The 18,477-nt window shown below is 37.7% G+C and overlaps 1 protein-coding gene across 2 annotated transcripts in view; it reads left to right on the top strand.

Moving 5' to 3' along the window:
• GPATCH2 (G-patch domain containing 2) overlaps positions 1 to 18,477 on the top strand; it is a 221,449-nt gene that overhangs the window by 113,673 nt on the left and 89,299 nt on the right. For both annotated transcript variants that reach the window (XM_008526700.2, XM_070602484.1), the window contains exon 7: positions 11,252 to 11,291. In XM_008526700.2, coding sequence (XP_008524922.2) covers positions 11,252 to 11,291 — 40 coding nt within the window. The remainder of the gene's footprint in view (positions 1 to 11,251; positions 11,292 to 18,477) is intronic.

Genomic DNA, 18,477 nt, shown 5'->3' on the forward strand with positions numbered 1-18,477 from the left:
GTCAAGCCATGCTGTATCAGGCGTCCCACATGTAAAGTAGAGGAAGATGGGCACGGATGTTAGCTCAGGACCAGTCTTCTTCAGCAAAAAGAGGATTTGTGGCAGATGTTAGCTCAGGGCTAATCTTCCTCCAAAAAAAAAAATTTTAAGATGAGATTTCCCGAGAACTAGATGAATGGTGGCAAGAAGAGCATTTCAAGCAGAGAGAATAACACTTTCTCTGTTCTAGAAACTAAAAGAATGTGAGGAAAGAGAACGTAGTATGGATGAGACTGGAGGAAGGTAGGTAAGGACCAGATGGTGCTAATTCTGAGAGGCCATTTTAGGGATTCTTTCCACTCATAATAGTAGTGGAAAGCCACTTAAGACTTGGATTTGGTTGTGAATATCTATTTGTTTGCTTGAGTAAGGGTATGAATAACTGAATATTCAGAATCGAACTTGGAAATGATCACTAGCTCTGCAGTGTGCTGAATGGATTAAAGTCAGTAGGTACAAGGAAAGTTGTAACTTTCCATGTAAAACTTGATAGTTTGGACTAAAGTGGTGCCAGAAGTATTGAGAACTGGGTGAATTTAAGAGATATTTATGAAATAATAGACTTGTTGATGGTTTCATTGTGAGAGAGAAAGGTGCCCGAGATGAGTTCAGTTGTCCACTGGAAGGTTGGTGCTGCCATTCATTGAGCTAGAGACCTCCTGATCAAGACCTGGTTTGGAGCAAAAAGGATATTTTAGGAGGTATTTGTGTGTTCATTAAAAAATGTAGTAAATCAGCCCATTACCTGTTAACACAAATAGCATGTTTTTATGAAAAATAACCATCCTTTCCCCAAAAAACTTAGTGAGAACATGACATTGTTTTTGCAGATCACTTTAATGTCTGGCTTAATAGATGACAGTAGATTCTCATCGCTGCTTCTGCTTTCAATTTGTGGTGAGATGTTATTTTGGTTGAGCATATGAAGAAAGTCCAGCCTCACACAGATATGTAGCTGGAAAAGGGAGGGGTGTTTTAATAGACTTTTCAGATCACTGTGGGTGTGGATGTTCCTTGATACTACTCCAAAACACAGAGTGGTTGTTTCTCAAAGGTTAATTATAATGTGTAATCTGAAAACATATCAATGAACTTGTTTTGCGTTATTACATTAAAATCTGTTGGTCTATCTTGAACTGTGAAAGGATCACTTGTACATCATTTAGTAAATCATACATTGTTCATTTGGAAAAACTCACATTTATTAATATCACCACAACAAACTTTAAGTGTTGGGAAACTGTCAGCTTCATGGCAGCAGTTCCACGTTTTTTAAAGTCTGAGTCTAATTTTTGCTTGAAGGCTCAAACTTTATCATGAGTTACAAGTAGTTGTTTTCCTTAAATTTAGAGGCTCGAGTTGCTTAGTTTTCAAGAAAATGTCTTCCAAATAGCCAAGTATAAATAAGCATAATTTGTCCATTAGTCATTCTTCGAGGTAAAAATGGTCTTCCATGAAAACAGTGGCTCATAAGTACTTTCTTTGAGACAATTGTTGTACTTCAAATGCACTTGAAATACTTCATGTGTACTTCCCATTTCACCACAAAAAATTTTTTAAAGAATACCCAGAAGTTAAGATTTAATAAAAATTTTTACTGCAATATCAAAAATATTCTTAAGTGACACTGGCTTCCTTTTATTTATTTTTCCCCCACAAGTTCATGGCAGTGAAGAATACAATGACTACTAGTTACCACTATTTCAGAGACCTCTTCCCTCCTACATAGACCACACTTTGAAGACAACACTTTGAGAACCACTGGCCAGAGATAGACTCAAGAATATCAAAATTTGCGTATCATCCTAGGTTCTGAAGGTCATCTGGAACCCCCTGTCAGTGTCTTATGTGCCTTGATCTTTTGACATCCCCAGTTGTAGCTGCTCTCAAGACCTAGTTCTTACCTAGCCAGGTGGGTTTTTCTTAGTACTCTATCCTCTCCCTTCAGTTTTGATTTCCATACTTTGATCTATGAAATCCTGTTATAGGGTATTGAGTTAGGAGTTCAGCAGATATTTCTACTTCCCCTTTCCCCACCAACCACCCTTTCTGTTATGTACTTCTTCATACTTACAAATCTCTTCAATAAAATAGTTACGGTTTACAGAGATGTTTTAGTGTAGAAGATTATATACCATTTCCAAAGTTAATTTGAATTTTCTGTGATAATCTATGTAGACTAGTACTGTCCAATAGATCTTCTAACAATAATGGAAATATTCTGTCTACACTACCCATTATGGGTAGCCACTAATCAAATGTGTCCAGAACACTTGAAATGTGGCTTGTGCAACTGAGGAACTTAACTTTTAATATGAATTTAAATAGCCATATATGGCTAGTAGCTACCGTATTAGAGAGCACAGATTTAGGCTATTATATATATGTATATTTACACAAGACCACTGTTAATATAAAATTATGCTGCCAAAAATAGAAACTCTATAAAAAAATAGGAACTCTGAAAATAAAAATCTGTATTATAAGCTGCTCTAGCTCTTTCCTTCTAAAAAGTACATTTCAGGAGACCTCAGTTAAGAATTTTGAGGTTGGTTTTGTCCTTTTGCTTGGATGTAATATTAATTCACTTCTCATGAAATCCGATACATTTCTGCTACTTGTAGGTCAACACTGTGGTTGGGGAAAGAGGTTAAGGAACCATGAGAAGGAATTAGTATGGAGATCTGCATTTTCAGAGATTTTAGTTCAAAAAACCTTCTTTCCTAAGGATTTATTGTCCACTTGTTACTTAAAAAATTTTAAAAACAACTCCCTTCCACTCTCTAGTTGCCAATCATTACAGCTCTACTCATACTAGTAAGAGCTCAATAGGTGACAGCTGATTCTGTAATCAGCGGATAGGTGAGGACTAAATGAAATAATATATGTCAAGCTTTGTTCCTAGACACACCCGAACTGCATTTGTATCCTAGAGGGAGAACTGAGCTTGGAAACCACATTCAGCCCCTCTGATTCTTGAGAACAGGCAATCCAGCTGTGTGTCTCAGCCAAGCGTTCCCTGCGGTTGATCAGTTGCAAGCTCTTCTGTGCTCCCTCCTCCCAGATGCATCTTTCACTGTTAACCCTCTTGTGAGTCCCTTTGGGAACCTTGGCTCCAATGTAAATAACACCTCTACAGTTTCATCCTCTTCCATGCCGTTTTTCCTCCTCTAGCTTTACATAAATTCTACTCTTTGGCTTTCAAAGACCCTACTTGGTCCGTATTTCCTTATTTGTTCATTTTTTCACTAAAAAGTTATTAAGTGACTTTTATTTTCCAGTAGTACAAAAAAAAAGAGGGGAGGAGAAAAGAGAACAAACTGGAAAAACTACTTCCCCCCCTCCAAAAAAATGATTCTAATTGAGAGCAATTTAAGGGGAATGGTGGTTAAAAATGCAAGGTATGGAATCAGACAGCCTGGGTCCAAATCTGAACTCCAGTACTTGCTAGGTTTGTGACCTTGAAGAGTAATAGAACTATCTCATGAGGTTGTTGTGTGGTTTGAATAAGTTAATCTACGTGTGACCATTAGCATGGTACCCAGCACATATCCAGCATTTACTGAGTGGCTGTGGTCTTTCTACTGCTCTTCTTTCTACTTCTCTTACTACTGCGACATTTCTACAACTACTATTACTGTTCTGTTATTACAGTTATCATTATCCCTTTCTCAAGGACCTCCGACATTTTATCAGGATAAACAAACACCTGCAATATATGAATATAACTGCTTTAATGGAGATATGTGCAAAGACATGGAAAGTTTAGAAGAGGAAGCATCTAAATCTGGCAGGGTGAGTTAGTCAGGCTGCCCAAAGGTAACTTCTAGCCTTCTCTCATTCCCATAAGCCCTAGGGACCAGAGGCCACCATTTTCCCGCCACATCATTGCCCCTTCTAGATCCTTCCTTTTTCATTCCTGTGTAAAAGTCCTACCTTGTTTGATGTTCCTGCTACCATCTATTCCTCCTCATTCAGGGAGGAGTTTGGCACCTGTGCCAGTCTTCCTTTCTGCATCAATTTCTGCTCTCCGAGTTGGTGACGATATGTATAATGGTTGGAAGGAACAGGAGCTTTGGAATCGGAATACCTAGGTGTGAATTCCACTCTGCTACTTAGTTATGAAATCTTTGGCAGGTCACTTAACCTAGTGTGAGCCTGTTTTTTCCTTTGCAGAATGGGATAGTATGTACCTTACGAGATTCCTTAAGGATTAAATGAGAACAGTGCCTGGCTTTTAGTAAGGTGCAATAAATGTTGGGTTCTCCTGTTAGCAGCAGAGCTGCGGTGAGCCTTAGGTGATATATGCTGGCATTTAGCACAGTTGACTTTCCTTCTTGACTACAGTGATCTTCATCTGCATGTGTGAACATAACCATCACCCAGAACTAATCTAGCTCTGAAATTTTCAACTCTATTCTGTCATTTTCTTATCACAACCTAATATTCTTCCAGCCTTTTTTTTCCTCTTATGCTTACTTCCCTTTAAACTCATCAAGACCGCCCTTCCAAAAGTCCTCCATTTTCTCCATCATCCTCCTTGGGGTGTCCTCTCCTTTCTGATTTATCCTCTACCGGTCAGTACATGGCCTTCAGTGTCCTCACTCTGTGTATTAGTTTTCTGTGTTGCATAGCAATTTACCATAAGCTTTGTGACTTAAAAGAATACCCATTACTAGCTCACCGTTTCTGAGGGCTGCAGTAATCATGAGCATGTGGTGCTGGTAGAGCAATGCACACATAAGTGAACAGAATAGAGAACCCGGAAGTAGACCTACATGAATATGCTCGACTAATTTTTGAAAAAAGTACAAAAGCAATTCAATAGAGGAAGGAAAGCTTTTCAACAAAATTAAAACTTTTGTTCTATGAAAGACCCTACTAATAAGAGGACAGGAGAAGCTACACACTCGGAGAAAATACTTGCAAATCCTGTATCTGACACAGGCAGAGCTCAGCTGGATTCTCTGCCTCGCGTGTCATAACGCTGAAATCACGGCATCAGCTGGCTGTCTTCTCATTTAGAGACTTGAGTAAGAGAATCCACTTTCAAGTTCAGGCAGATTGTTGTCAGAACTCCGTTCCTTGCGGTTGTAAGACTGAGATCCTGGTTTTCGTGCTGGTTGTTAGCCAGTGATCTATCTCAGTTCCTAGAAGTTCCTTTCGGGTCTTTACATCATGGCCCTGCATCTTCAAAGCTGGCAATGGAGAATCTTCCTCACCTTGAAACTCTCTTATGCTTTGGATCTCTTTCACCCAAAAGAGTCCAGTCCCTTCAAGGCATCCCCTGATTAGCTTAGGCCCACCAAAGATATTCTCCCTTTCTTAAAGCCAGTTGTGCCATGTAACATAACCCTAATCACAGGAATATCCCATCATATTCCAAGTCCTTCCTGTACTCAGAGAGGAAGTTACACAAGGATGTGGATTAATTCTGCCTGCCACAATGCCCTATAAACGCCTAACCTTAGGTCAATCAATCCAGCTGTCCATCTTCACTGCTCCTCTGCTGAGCACTACCAGGTAAAATCACAAGATTATATGATTTGTTGCTACTACACATTTATAATCTTACACCTCAGTAGATCCCTCAGCAGTGCTTTCATGTGGCCTTGCCTAACAACATTTTTTGTGTCCCCAAAAGCTATTTTATATCTCAAGTCACCAAGCCCTTGCTATCAGCTATCCCTCTGAGAAGTTGGCCTTTTCTTCACCTTTGCGAAGTAAGGCTGTTGGTCCACAAATTTGGGTGAACTTCTCCAAACATACCTCTTTCACTTCCTTTTTTCTTAGATTTTTCTTCTCCTGTCTGTGGCTGATTCCAACACCTGTGCTTTTGATTGAAAGGAGCTTTTTTCTTCCAAAAGCTTCTTTCATTATCTACTACATTCTAAACCTCTTCTTTGAGTTTCCTTCTGACCTCTCTCTCTTACACACAAATACTTTGAAAGCTGCACTTCTAGAAAGAATGAATGATACTGTACCAACTCTGCTTCCTCACGTCCCACTTCTTCGGCACCCACCTATGACGTACTAATCCTGATTCTTCCCACACTGCTCCCTGGAAACTTCTCTGGACAAGATCACCAGCATCCCTCTCAACTGTGTTCTGTCAGTCCTGTCAGACTTGATTTCTCTATCATATTCAACAATGGTGACCGCTCCCTTCTGGAAACTTTCCCCTTTATGGCTTCAGTGATACCACTGTCTCTTGGATTTTTTGCCTTTCTGAACTTTTATTTTCAGTTTTCCTCCCTGATTCCACCAGAAAGAAAGAAAAAAGGTGTAAATACACAATGACAGAGAAGGAGAGGACGCCTCAGGAGATTAGAGGTTTCAACCAGATTTTGGAGATGGAAAGCAGTTGGCGGGTTGCAGCTAACTAAGCAGATAGAAGGACCATAAACTTAAGCATCTGCTGAAGGAAATGCCAGTTTACCCCTCACAGGACCTAGAAAAGCTGAAAACTTAGAAACAGGGTGAGTCATGGAGCTGGAATAGCGTGTCCCAGTCAAGAAAGTGAGTAATTCTTTTGTTAAGAAATTCACCAATCTGAGATTTAAAAAGACCACAAGATATTAACCTTTGTCGGTTTTCCCCATGAATAGAAACTTGTTGTGTGATCATTCTTTAGGGAGGTTTATTCATTGGAAAATCTCTTCCAATCAGTTTCTAGTGCCTCTTAAATAGTGAATGGATAGCTACAGATCATCAAATATTTGAGAAAAGCTTTCCGTGTAAAAGACCAAAACAGTGAGATAAAAAGGTGCCTGCTCATCAGAAGTCATTATTAAAATAGATCGATAGATATCTGATAAAGCAAGTATATTAAATGTTAATGGTAGGATCTAGATGATGGATTTGTAAGTCTTCATGCTAAAATTCTTTCAACTTAACCATATATTTAAAAATTTCGTGAATAAGATTTTGGGAAAAAATTGAATAAAAGAGATGAAAGATAAAATGGAAGGTAAAATTGATGAATGAAATAAAGATCTAAAAATATAGAGAGACGTTCCATGTTCATGGATTGGAAGACTCAACATAATGAGGATGTCAGTTCGCCCCACACTGATATACAGCCTTAATGCAGTTCCTATCAAAATCCCAGCAAGATTTTTTTGTAGATAAAGACAAGATTATTCTCAAATTTATATCGGGAAGTAAAGGAGCTAGAATTACTAAAATAATTTTTAAAAGGGAATAAAATGGATAGTAATCATTCTACCAGATTTCAAGACTTAACGTAGCTACAGTATTCAAGAGTATGTGATATTGGTAGAGGGATAGACATATAAATCAATGAAATATAATAGACACCCCAGAAATAGACCCACACAAAGTATGGTCAACTGATTTTTGACAAAAGTTCAAAAGTAATTCAATGAAGAAAGGATAGTCTTTTTAATAAAATTCAAAACTTTTGATCTGCAAAAGACCCCTTTAAGAGGATGAAAAGAAGGTATAGACTGGGAGAAAGTGTTTGTAAACCACATCTCTAACAAAGGACTAATTTCTAGAATACATAAAGAACTTTTAAAACTCAATGGTAAAAAGAAAATAATCCAATTAGGAAATAGGCAAAAGACATAAGCAACCATTTTACCAAGGAGAATACCCAGATGACAAATAAGCACACAAAAAGATGTTTAGCATCATTATCCACTAGGGAAATGCAAATAAGACCACAATGAGCTATCACTACACATCTATCAGAATGGCTAAAATAAAAAATAGTGACAACGTCAAATGCCGATGAGGATGTGGGCAAACTGGACAAACTGGATCCATTGCTGGTGTGATTGTAAAATGGTGTAGCCATTCTGGAACATATTTTCGCAGTTTCTTATAAAACTAAATATGCAGTTACCATAGTAACCAGCAGTTGTACTCTTGGGCGTTGATCGCACAGAAATGAAGGCTATATTCACACAAAAACCTGTACACTAAGGTTCACAGCAGCTTTATTTGTAGAAACCCAAAATTGGATACAGCCCAGATGTTCTTCAGTGGGTGAATGGTTAAATAAACTGTAGTACTTCCATACAATGGAATCCTATTCAGAATAAAAAGGAACAAAGTATTGATACACATAGCAACTTGGTTAATTCTCCATAGAATTATACTGAGTGTTAAAAAGCCAATCCAAAAAAGTTACACAGCTTGTGGTTCCATTATGTAATATTCTTGAAATAACAAAATTGTTTGAAAAAGGAGAACAGGTTAGTGGTTGACAGCGGTTAAGTACAGAAGAGGGAGAGTGGGAAGGAAGTGGGTGTTGCTATAAAAGGGCATCAAAAAGGATCATTGTGATGGAATTGTTCTGTATCTGGACTGTATCAATGTTAGTATCCTAATTGTGATATCACACTATAGTTTTGCAAGATGTTGCCATTTTGGAAAACTAGGTAAAGGTGCATGGGATCTCTGTTTTATTTCTTAGAACTGCATGTAAATCTACAATTATCTCAAAATAAAAAATTTAATTTAATTTTAAAAGTTGAAGAAATAACTTAATAAAAAGACAAAGAGGGCCTGGCCCCGTGGCCCAGTGATTGGGTTCACACGCTCCTCTTCACTGGCCCAGGGTTTCGCTGGTTCGGATCCTGGGTGCAGACGTAGCACCACTCGTCAAGCCATGCTGAGGTGGCATCCCACATGCCACAACTAGAAGGACCCACAGCTAAAATATACATCTATATACTGGGGGGCTTTGGGGAGAAGAAGGAAAAATTAAAATTAGAAAAAGAAGACAAAGAAATTTTAGGAGGGAAAAATAAGAAAACTTAGCAGATCAATCCAGAAAATCTAACAATTAAATGTTAGAAGGAGAGACCAAAAAAAAGGGAAAAGAAAACGAATGAATGAATTTTCTCATACTGAAAGACGCAGATCTGTAGATTGAAAGGTCTCATCTAACACAGTAAAGGAAAATGGCCCACTACTAGTGAAATTAGAAACTCTTGAAAACATCCAGAGAAGAAAAGTACAGATCACATGCAAAAGAAGAAGAAGAAATATTGAATTGGTGTATTGAAAACTAATTACCTGAAGAAGAAAGCAGACAAATAAGGAAGAAAAAAGATCAACTCAACAGCTCAAACAAAGTACTTCTCAAGCACTCTCAAAATACTGTGCAAGTGAGTGATTTGAGAAAAGGCAGAAATAAACTGAGAAGCTTTGGGAAACAGGAAACAGAGGTAACAGCAAAGGAGAGAAGTCATGTGAAGCCCCAGTGGAAGCAGAGGGAAGCTCCAGGGCAGATCTGGAGAACAGCAACCAGATGAGACCAAGTGGACAAAGGGCTTTTGGAAGGAGATCTCTCAGGGCTAAAAAGGGAGGAGGAGTAAGAGACGGGTATATTATCAGAGATTTTTTTAATATTTGAAAATTAACAGTAATAAGGATTTGACAGCTCTAATAAAGAAGGTCAGTGGGTACATAGAAAAAACAGCAAAAGAAGAAAAACAAGGCAACTACCAACTTTAGGAGAAACAGAAAGAAAGTGAGCAGCACAAAGTATTCATGTAGTCATAATATCAGTATTCACAATTCAATAATTAAAAATGGTGTTATAACTAGAAATAGGGGGTTGGGAGTAGTATAAGAGTTAAATTTATAATAATAGGAAGTCAGTCCTTCATGTCTAAAATAAATTAATCACAAAATATCGGTATAACCATATTCTTTACAAATGCATCATTAAGTAGCAAAAGAAAAGACTGAAAGAGTTGACAGTGGTTTCTCTGGACAGAGATTAGGGATCAGGATAGATAAGACAAAACACTAGTGTTTTTAAACCTTTTCATTTATTTGTTTTGTTTTGTGTTTTAACTATTTGTATGCATTTGATTAAATTTTTTTTTCTTTAAAGAAGAAGGCACAATCCATAGCAGAGGGGGAAATGTGTAGGCACGTTGTCAGGGGAATGGCAGTGAATAATTTGTTTCTAGGTGGTAATTAATCCAGTTGTCATTTACAATACCAATGTTTCCATTCCCACATCAAAGGTGGAATCTCAGCTGCCGAGGAGCATTGCTGTCTGTGAGCTTGAGAAATGTTCCAGTAAGGACATAGACAGATCCTTTTAACATAGAGGCTGTTTATGCCCACATGTTGGTACTGGAGAGGCTAGAGAATGCCTCGGAGTCTTAGAGGGTACCAGGAAATGTGCCCTTTCAATGGAAGCCCCTTGTCCTTCTACAGTATGGTATGGAGAAAGCACATTTTGGGCAAATAACCTAACGTCTGATCCTCACTTCTGCATCTGGAACATGAGAGTAACCTAGTAAGGTTTTTTTGAGCATAGGAAACAATACATGTCATGTGTCTAAAGAGTGCTTGGTACGTAGAGGTACTCAATATTATTGTTCTGGAAAAAAATAAACTGTATCATGCCCTGTGATGGTGGGCTTTCGTTGGCTCATCTGCCACAATGTCTCTCTGGATTTTCGACTCCTTGATGTTTACAATTAGTTTTTATGCAGAATTCTGCCAGAAGACTGGACACATAGCTAATGATAGCAACTCCTCTTGAAAAATATCGCCAGGTAGGTCACTATTAAAAGTCCAAGGAGAAGCTGAAGCAGTGTAGGGTGGGCCAGGCAGGCACAATGTGAGAAGGAAAGACTGTGCAGTGACTTCTATATTTTAAATGTTGTTGAACTTGTTCTCAGCCCGAATCCAGATTGTTATAACTATGGAAGCCATGGGTTCAAGGTGCCTTCAGCTGATGCTCCAGAATTCACATCAAGGGGCTTGTGTGATGGTTCCTGGGGACATAGCCAGAGGATATAATATTCTTGTATTTTTAATGTTTTTTAAAACTCCAACAATCAGAAGGTCATAATTTGTTGTAATGGTGCTATAATTAAGTTGTGGTAAATGATAGCGTTTGTAGACTTTATAACCAGAATTGATTCATAAAATGAATACAGTCCCAGCAGTTTATGTTAACATAATTAAATGGAAATGTAATTCTAACTGAGTTTGCTTATTAAATTGAAAATTACTGGGTTATGAGCACTCTTACATTTCTGTCAAAATTGGTGTAAGTCTAGAATTACATGAAATATCCATTAAAATAAAGCGTACTTAAGGCGCTGTTGCTGGTGGCGACCACATTTCCTAAAGCTCACGCAGGTTGATTGTGTGAGCTCATGGGCTTTGAGCCAGGCTCCTGCTAATAACTGCTTTTCTCTTTCCTCTGCAGACATTGGTTCAGCCCTGGGGCTAGGACAGAGCATGGCCAGGTAAGGAACATTCTCATCCCAAAGGAAGTTACTCAGTCTCTTTCAAGTGTTTATCTCCCTTCAGTGCAGTAGATCAGCTTTATGAGAAAGTATCTAAATCTCAGCTTATTTAAAAAGGAGTTAATTGTGCCAGAGCTTAATACACTGAAGGATCCTCAAGAAACATCAGCGTTCTCCCTTACTGCCGCCTTCCTCAGTCACAAGTGTCCCTTCCATGGAGAGGTTCTGGAATTCACTTGTTTGTAGGATTTCACCATTTATATTTGTTTTTCAGAAAGTTAAGCTTTCAAAATAGTAATATGCTTTAAAAGTTGATTTGTGTTAAGCGTAAGATCAGCCAGCAAGAGAGTTTTTATTTTTGAAGTTTAGAAGGTCGTAATAGTTTCTTAAAAGTTTATATTTCTAGATGAGGTTTTTTTTTTAATTTCTTATTAGTATACGTGGCAGCACAATGATTCACTGATGCAGCAAGAACTTGACATTCATTCCAATTAACTTTACGTATAAAATAAGTCATCACTTTCTTTGTCCGTTGAATGTGCTAGTTCTCTCTCTGCAGCATGCTAAGGTAATTTAAGGTTTAAATTATTGATAAATTTTAAAGCGTCTACATTTTAGCGTTTGCATCCTTGCTGAGTGTTTTTTTCATTGTGGATTATAAAAGTAATTTTTTAAGTGAGCCAAAAATGTGATATATAAGAAATACCTTTGAATACATGCAAATGAACAAACCTCAGATCCACAGGGATCATTTCTTCTGAGTGGTAGGGAGGTAGGAAGGTAAAGAGGGGGTCGTGCTGGGTAATGGTAATTGGTAACATAACTGTACTGGTGATGTTTTATTTCTTAAACTGGCCAGCAGGTCCACAGTTGATTGCCTATACCATAGTTCCTTTTACTTATAAAAAGAAAATGCCAAATGCTTCATTAGAAACTGTACTATATTTCTTAACACATGTGAGCCTAATTCAAGAAAATTATCATGTGAATTCAGTTTTAATGAATTTTTGTAAACTTGTCTTTTTCCATGAGAGTGATTTGCCCCTTTAAAGATATTTCTCACATTGATAATAGAACATGTACCACTATTTCTAAAGATTTGGAAATTATCTAGGCTAGCTTACATCTGGGATGTGTTGTATCTTATTGTTCAGAATATAAAAATTAGACTTTGTGCTTTTCCAAATGGTTCATATCCCTCCCTATACAATGTTTACAGTAAGATTCTGCTTCTAGTAGTAAGTTGCATCAGGATATAATTTATCCAAAACTACAATTTTTTTAAAACAGGTGCAGGGTTTTTTTTGCTGGGAAAGATTCACCCTGAGCTAACATCTGTTGCCAATCTTCCTCTCTCTTTTTTTCTTTTTCCTCCTCCCAAAAGCCCCAGTGCATGGTTGTATATTCTAGATATAGGTCCTTCTAGTTCTTCTATGTGGGCCTCTGCCACAGCATGGCTACTGACAGAGGAGAGGTGTGGTTCTGCACCCAGGAACTGAACCCGGGCCACCAAAGTGGAGCATACCAAACTTTAACCACCCTCAGGGCTGGCTCCCCAAGTACAATTTTTTAAAGCTCATTTTCTGCCCTTTAGAATTTGCAAGATATTAAAGTGATGTTGTAAATTTATGTTTCAAATTATAGTATAATGGGTTACTTCCAGCCAAGCTTTTTTGCTGCACTTAAAAATTAACTAGTAGCTAATAACATAAGAAGAAAGTTGACCAATATTTTTCTTTTAAATTTTTTAAGTCTTTTTGACCATTTTTTGAATCAGCCTTTTGCTTAAACTTTGATATACCATTTCAGATTTTTATCTTGACCAGATGGGTTACTAATTAATAAATACGGTTGATTCTTGTTATTTGTGGTAGCTATCTATGTTTAAAGTTGATGCAAACCCTACAGTGGCAAATAGTGAAACGTTGCTCGCAGGGAAAATACTGGGTAAGGTCCCTGAGACCCTCTGGTCACACATTTTCACTAACCACTCCATACGTATCCTTGTTTGATGTGGTTTTCTGTTTAAAGACACCTCGTTTAATACATATCATTGATTCATTAACATTGAACCCATGGCCAACAGCCGTATAACTTATGCCTGAACAAAACTCATCTAACGCACATATTTTCTCTGTCAGACCCATCACAGCCTTCTTGTACTTAGAAACATTAGGCAGCACTTCAGCACTGTGCTTGGGGGCCATTGCAAACAATGAAATCAAAAACAAGAACACAAAAATGCAAAAAACGTAGCACTAAATACATCGCAAACAAGACACATTTACAGTATGAGAGCTGAAACACGAAGACAGAGCATCGCCTTGTCAGACCTCAGCTGAAAATGTGCGCTACAGGGAACTTAAATTTTTACCACTCTGTGCACGTCTGCAAATGACTGCAGAGATGCCAGAAGTACTGATTTGGGCATTACAAATAAATTTTAGCAAATAGGCAAATTTGACAATACGGATTCTGCAAATAATGAGGAATGACTGTACATACATGTATGTGTACAAACACATACAGACTACTTACATTTTGAGGCATACAAATTTCTTAGTTCAACTTAGACCTACCTACAGCACAGTAAACCATTGGCTAAACCTAGGTGCAAGTGATGAAATGCAAGACCATGAAGAACTATAAAATTCTTCCGTATATTGTTGAATGAATGACTATTAGCGTGCATGATCACCTTTTATTTTTTCCGTACCAACTTATCAACATACAGAAATGGTAGCATTAACTCCACTTCTTTTGAAATCCCACCCCTCACTAGTTTCCCCATCTGATGATTCCTCTTTCTGTTCCTTAGCGCTAACTCCCATTTCCATTTGCACCATGCATACTTCTCATTCCTGTATTACACATTTAGTAAATAACTATTATCCATCAGCCATTATCTATCAGATACTCTCTATTTTTACAAAAAGAGAGATTAATAAAAACAGCATAGGTGGTTATAATCTGGGGCAGAAAAGCAATCATTACAGTCTGTTGATAAATGTTTAGGAATACCACAGAGAGGACACAATAAAAGCCACAGAAGAGAAGTGTGAAAGTTGGTTCACAAGTGGAAGGAATAACAGAGAGGCAACTAAACACAGCATCATTTTTTAATTTTTTTGTCTTTCTTAACTCTGAGGCTTTCGCTCCTTGAATATCTAACGGTTTGACGTTTTGACTGCGTTTACAGGTATCTTAAGGAGTCATAGATCACAGTTTAGGTATTACTTAGTTTTCTTTTTAAGGTTGAGGACACTAAGAGGCTTAGTGTGAAGAGACTTGAAATTATTTTGTAGACATTTGAGAAGTTAGCTGTAAAGTGGCTGCTAATAGAAACACTCCTGAGCTTGAATGCCTTCTGAGCGTCCGCTAGTAAGGGAGGATCATTGTGGAATAAGAATTCTGCCCTTTGCTTCTTATTCTTGTGTTAGGCATTTGGAACTTTTAGTAATCTTGTAAAATCATCGTGAATAGCCAACGAAATTCTTCACTCCCTTTCTATAACTATAAGAACCATTATCCAGTTCTGAACACTTCTCTCCCTGGTTTAACTCAGCAGTTTTTTTAATTGTGTACCTTTTGTAAACCTCACGTTGGACTAGGTTTTGTGTTTATGAATTTTCATGTGATTCTTATATGAGTCATTTTTTAATATACATCTGCAGGTCACTAATAAGGGAATTGTGTCTCCGTTTGGCCTAAGTCCAGCAATCTGAAAGTCGAAAGGTAAGAAGCACTTCGCACCATATTCAAAGTTCTATTTTTAATCAGAAGTGACATTGTTGAGTCAGAACCCTGAAAAGTGACCTCACTTGTGACACTGATAGGAGTCCCAGGAAACAGAAAAATTATCAATAAGATGGTTGAAGAATTTCTCAAAACCTGATGAGCTATTCCTGCTTATTAGAGCAGAGCCCAAGGATTCTTGTGTCTTTCCTCATGAATTCATGACCTGATTTCCGTCCCCACGTTTTTTGATTCTTTGGGGCACAGCAGGAAGATGTTGGGAACCTTTCGAACACAAATATGTGTCCTATTTGAGTAACACTCTGGATTAATTTTTTCATCTTTGTCCCTTACAAGATCTAGGTTCACCTATGAACTTGTTAGACTCATGGCCTAGAGATCTGAGTCTGTATTTTTTATCTGAGCTTGATTTTAAATTTGCAAAGGTACACCCAGATTTATAATTTTATTGATAAAATAGGATAATTTTGTGATGGCTTCTTAATATAGGTGCATTGTATTAGGTAACTCTTAACATTTGTCTCCTTTTACATACAAAGCCCATCAAAACTATAAATTTGAGGAAGAAAAGACATCCTGATATGCATCTAATAGAAGGAGCTCTGACACTGGAGTACAGAGAGGGTGCTGTCTCATTTAAGTTCATCTGGGTGGTGGCCTCTCTGAGAACTATCCAGGCCTAATAGGTACAACCTAATACTTATGTTGGTCATTATAGTTGCATTTTTCAAAACTAAACTATGGAATTCTTTTCTTATTTCAGAACTTTATGTCTGGGATTTTGAGTCTTTTTTTGTGTGTGTGTTTTTTTGGTGAGGCAGATTGACCCTGACTGAACATTCCCGGCAATCATCCTCTTTTTGCTTGAGGAAGATTGGCCCTGAGCTAACATCTGTGGCAACCCTCCTCTATTTTGTATGTGGGATGCCACCGCAGCATGGCTTGATGAGTGGTGTGTAGGTCCATGCCCTGGATCCGAACCTGTGAACGCTGGGCCACAGCAGCAGAGCGTGCAAACTTAACCACTACATCATAGGGCCGGCCCCATGAGTCTTTTGTTTTAACTGTTTTAACACAAACCACAGGAATAATGTTCAACTATCTGTCTTTTATCTTAAAATTAGAAAAGTTAGTTAATTAGTACTATCAATTTAAAGTGGAGGTAGAGATTTCATCATGTCATCTGTAGCTATCTGTGTCACAAATGTTGGTTTGTATGTTATTTTTTCAAAGGCACTAGACTTAGAAATGCCAAAGCAATTAATTTTTTTATTTTCAGAAATAATTTTGTTTTCATGGTACGAAGTGTTTCTAAATTGAAACACTTTCAGATTAATGGACTTAAGATAAATGGTTGCTATTTTCTATAAGGAATCATAATGAGATATGGCTTCAGCTACATATCAGATACTAGATCTCACTCACTATTTCTTTATCTTGTTTATTCATTCATTCAGCAAATATTTATCGAGCACTAAAAACATTCCAGACACTGTGCTGGCCCTTGGGGATGCAGGCAGATTGAATAACTGAAACAAAGGGCCAAAGGCGAGTGAGAATGTGGTACACACCCCAAACTGAGAAGTCCAATATGGCTGGGTCATATAATTTAGAAGTAAGGAGGTTAGGTTGGGGGTAGGAGGAAGTGTAGTAAATTACGATTTTAGAAATGTAACCAAATTATGAAGGTCCGTGAAAGCCTTGTACAAGATTTTAAGGTTTATTTGAAGAGAGTAATTAATCAGCTCCAATTTTAGAATTACTGGCTGCAATATGGAGGATGGACTAATTAGGAACCAGGCTGGAGGCAAGGAGGCCAGTTAGGAAATTGTTACAGGTGAGAGAAAATGATGGTCTGGACTAGGGTGGTGGTAGTGAGGATAGAAAGAAGTAGATATTTAAGAGAAATTTAAGATATACTTATTTAGTTAAGACATTCCTGAAAGAATGAATGTTATAGCCACATTCTTGGTGATCTAATCAAGTTCTATTCTTTCTCAAAGATAGCCAGATGTTGCTAATAATTGATTCTAAATGATGTCATTAAACAGTTCAAGGCAGTTATTTCATTAAAAGTTATTGAGACTGGTCAGACAATACCCACTGACAATCAGACTCATTAATTATAATCGTAATTGTAACATTTGAACATTTTCTCAGTATTTCTTACGTTCCACTCCGAGTGCTAAGCATTTTACACGGTTTATCTTCTTTAACACTGAGCGCAGCCTTCCAGGTAGATATCATTATTATGTCCATTTTACAGATGGAGACTGAGACTTAGAGAGGTTAAGTACTTAGTGTAAGGCTACACAGCTTGTAAATGGTAGATCTGTGATGAAAACCTAATGACTTGTTAGTTACTGGCACAGCTGGGATTAGAACCCAGATCCATCCTGCCTTATTACTTCTAAGATTTCTATTTTTGTTAGGGTTAATTGCCTTATTACTTCTAAGATTTCTATTTTTGTTAGGGTTAATTTCTAATACGCTGTACAATTTCCTTTTAGCCTGGTCTTGCGTATAATCATATTTCTGCGTAAATAAGATAAGCTACAGTTTGAGTGAGCATAGTAAAGAGTACTGACTATTTGTTGTTTTTCCTTCCAATTAGTTAGGTAAAGCAAGTGTGAAGAGAAGTGGAAGGGGAGGCATTTTGAGGAGGCAATCAAATATATACATATTTCTAATTATAAATTTCCAAGCCAATAATTTCTTTGAAAAATAATGTTTTAAGTGTGTGTTTTTACCATGTTAGGCCAGTAAATACAGAGAATATAATATAAGATCTTTTATATCAGTGTAGGTGACAAAGCTTAAAAAAATTCACAGCCAGGGGCTGGCCCCGTGGCCAAGTGGTTGAGTTCGCGCGCTCCGCTGTAGGCGGCCCAGTGTTTCGTTGGTTCGAATCCTGGGCGCAGACATGGCACTGCTCATCAAACCAGGCTGAGGCAGCGTTCCACATGCCACAACTAGAAGGACCCACAACAAAGAATATACAACTATGTACTGGGGGGTTCGGGGAGAAAAAGGAAAAAAATGAAATCTAAAAAAAAAAAAATTCACAGCCAAATGGAATAGTAGAGGCCATTGATAAGGAGGTTACATTATTTTAACCAGGACCACTCTGGAGACCCAGTATTTGAACTGAGTTCTAGACCTGTAGCTCTCGGCTGTATATTAAGTGACTTTAAGAGTGGGTTAGCTGTCAGGGAAGCAATGGCCGGCAACTCTTAAGATGGTTACAAGAATGTCGAGGGCATCCCTAGCGAAAGTAGTAGTCTTTGTTTTAGGAGAAACCAGTAGGAAAAAAAAAGTAATGCAAGTGACCAAATAGTGTCCCTTTGAATTAGAAGAGTACTTTTTTACTTACAGAATAATATAATGAAAATATTTTTGTTTCTACAACTTTGTCTTAACATTTTGTGTA

This window comes from Equus przewalskii, chromosome 31, assembly GCF_037783145.1.
Source record: "Equus przewalskii isolate Varuska chromosome 31, EquPr2, whole genome shotgun sequence".
NCBI lineage: Eukaryota > Metazoa > Chordata > Mammalia > Perissodactyla > Equidae > Equus > Equus przewalskii.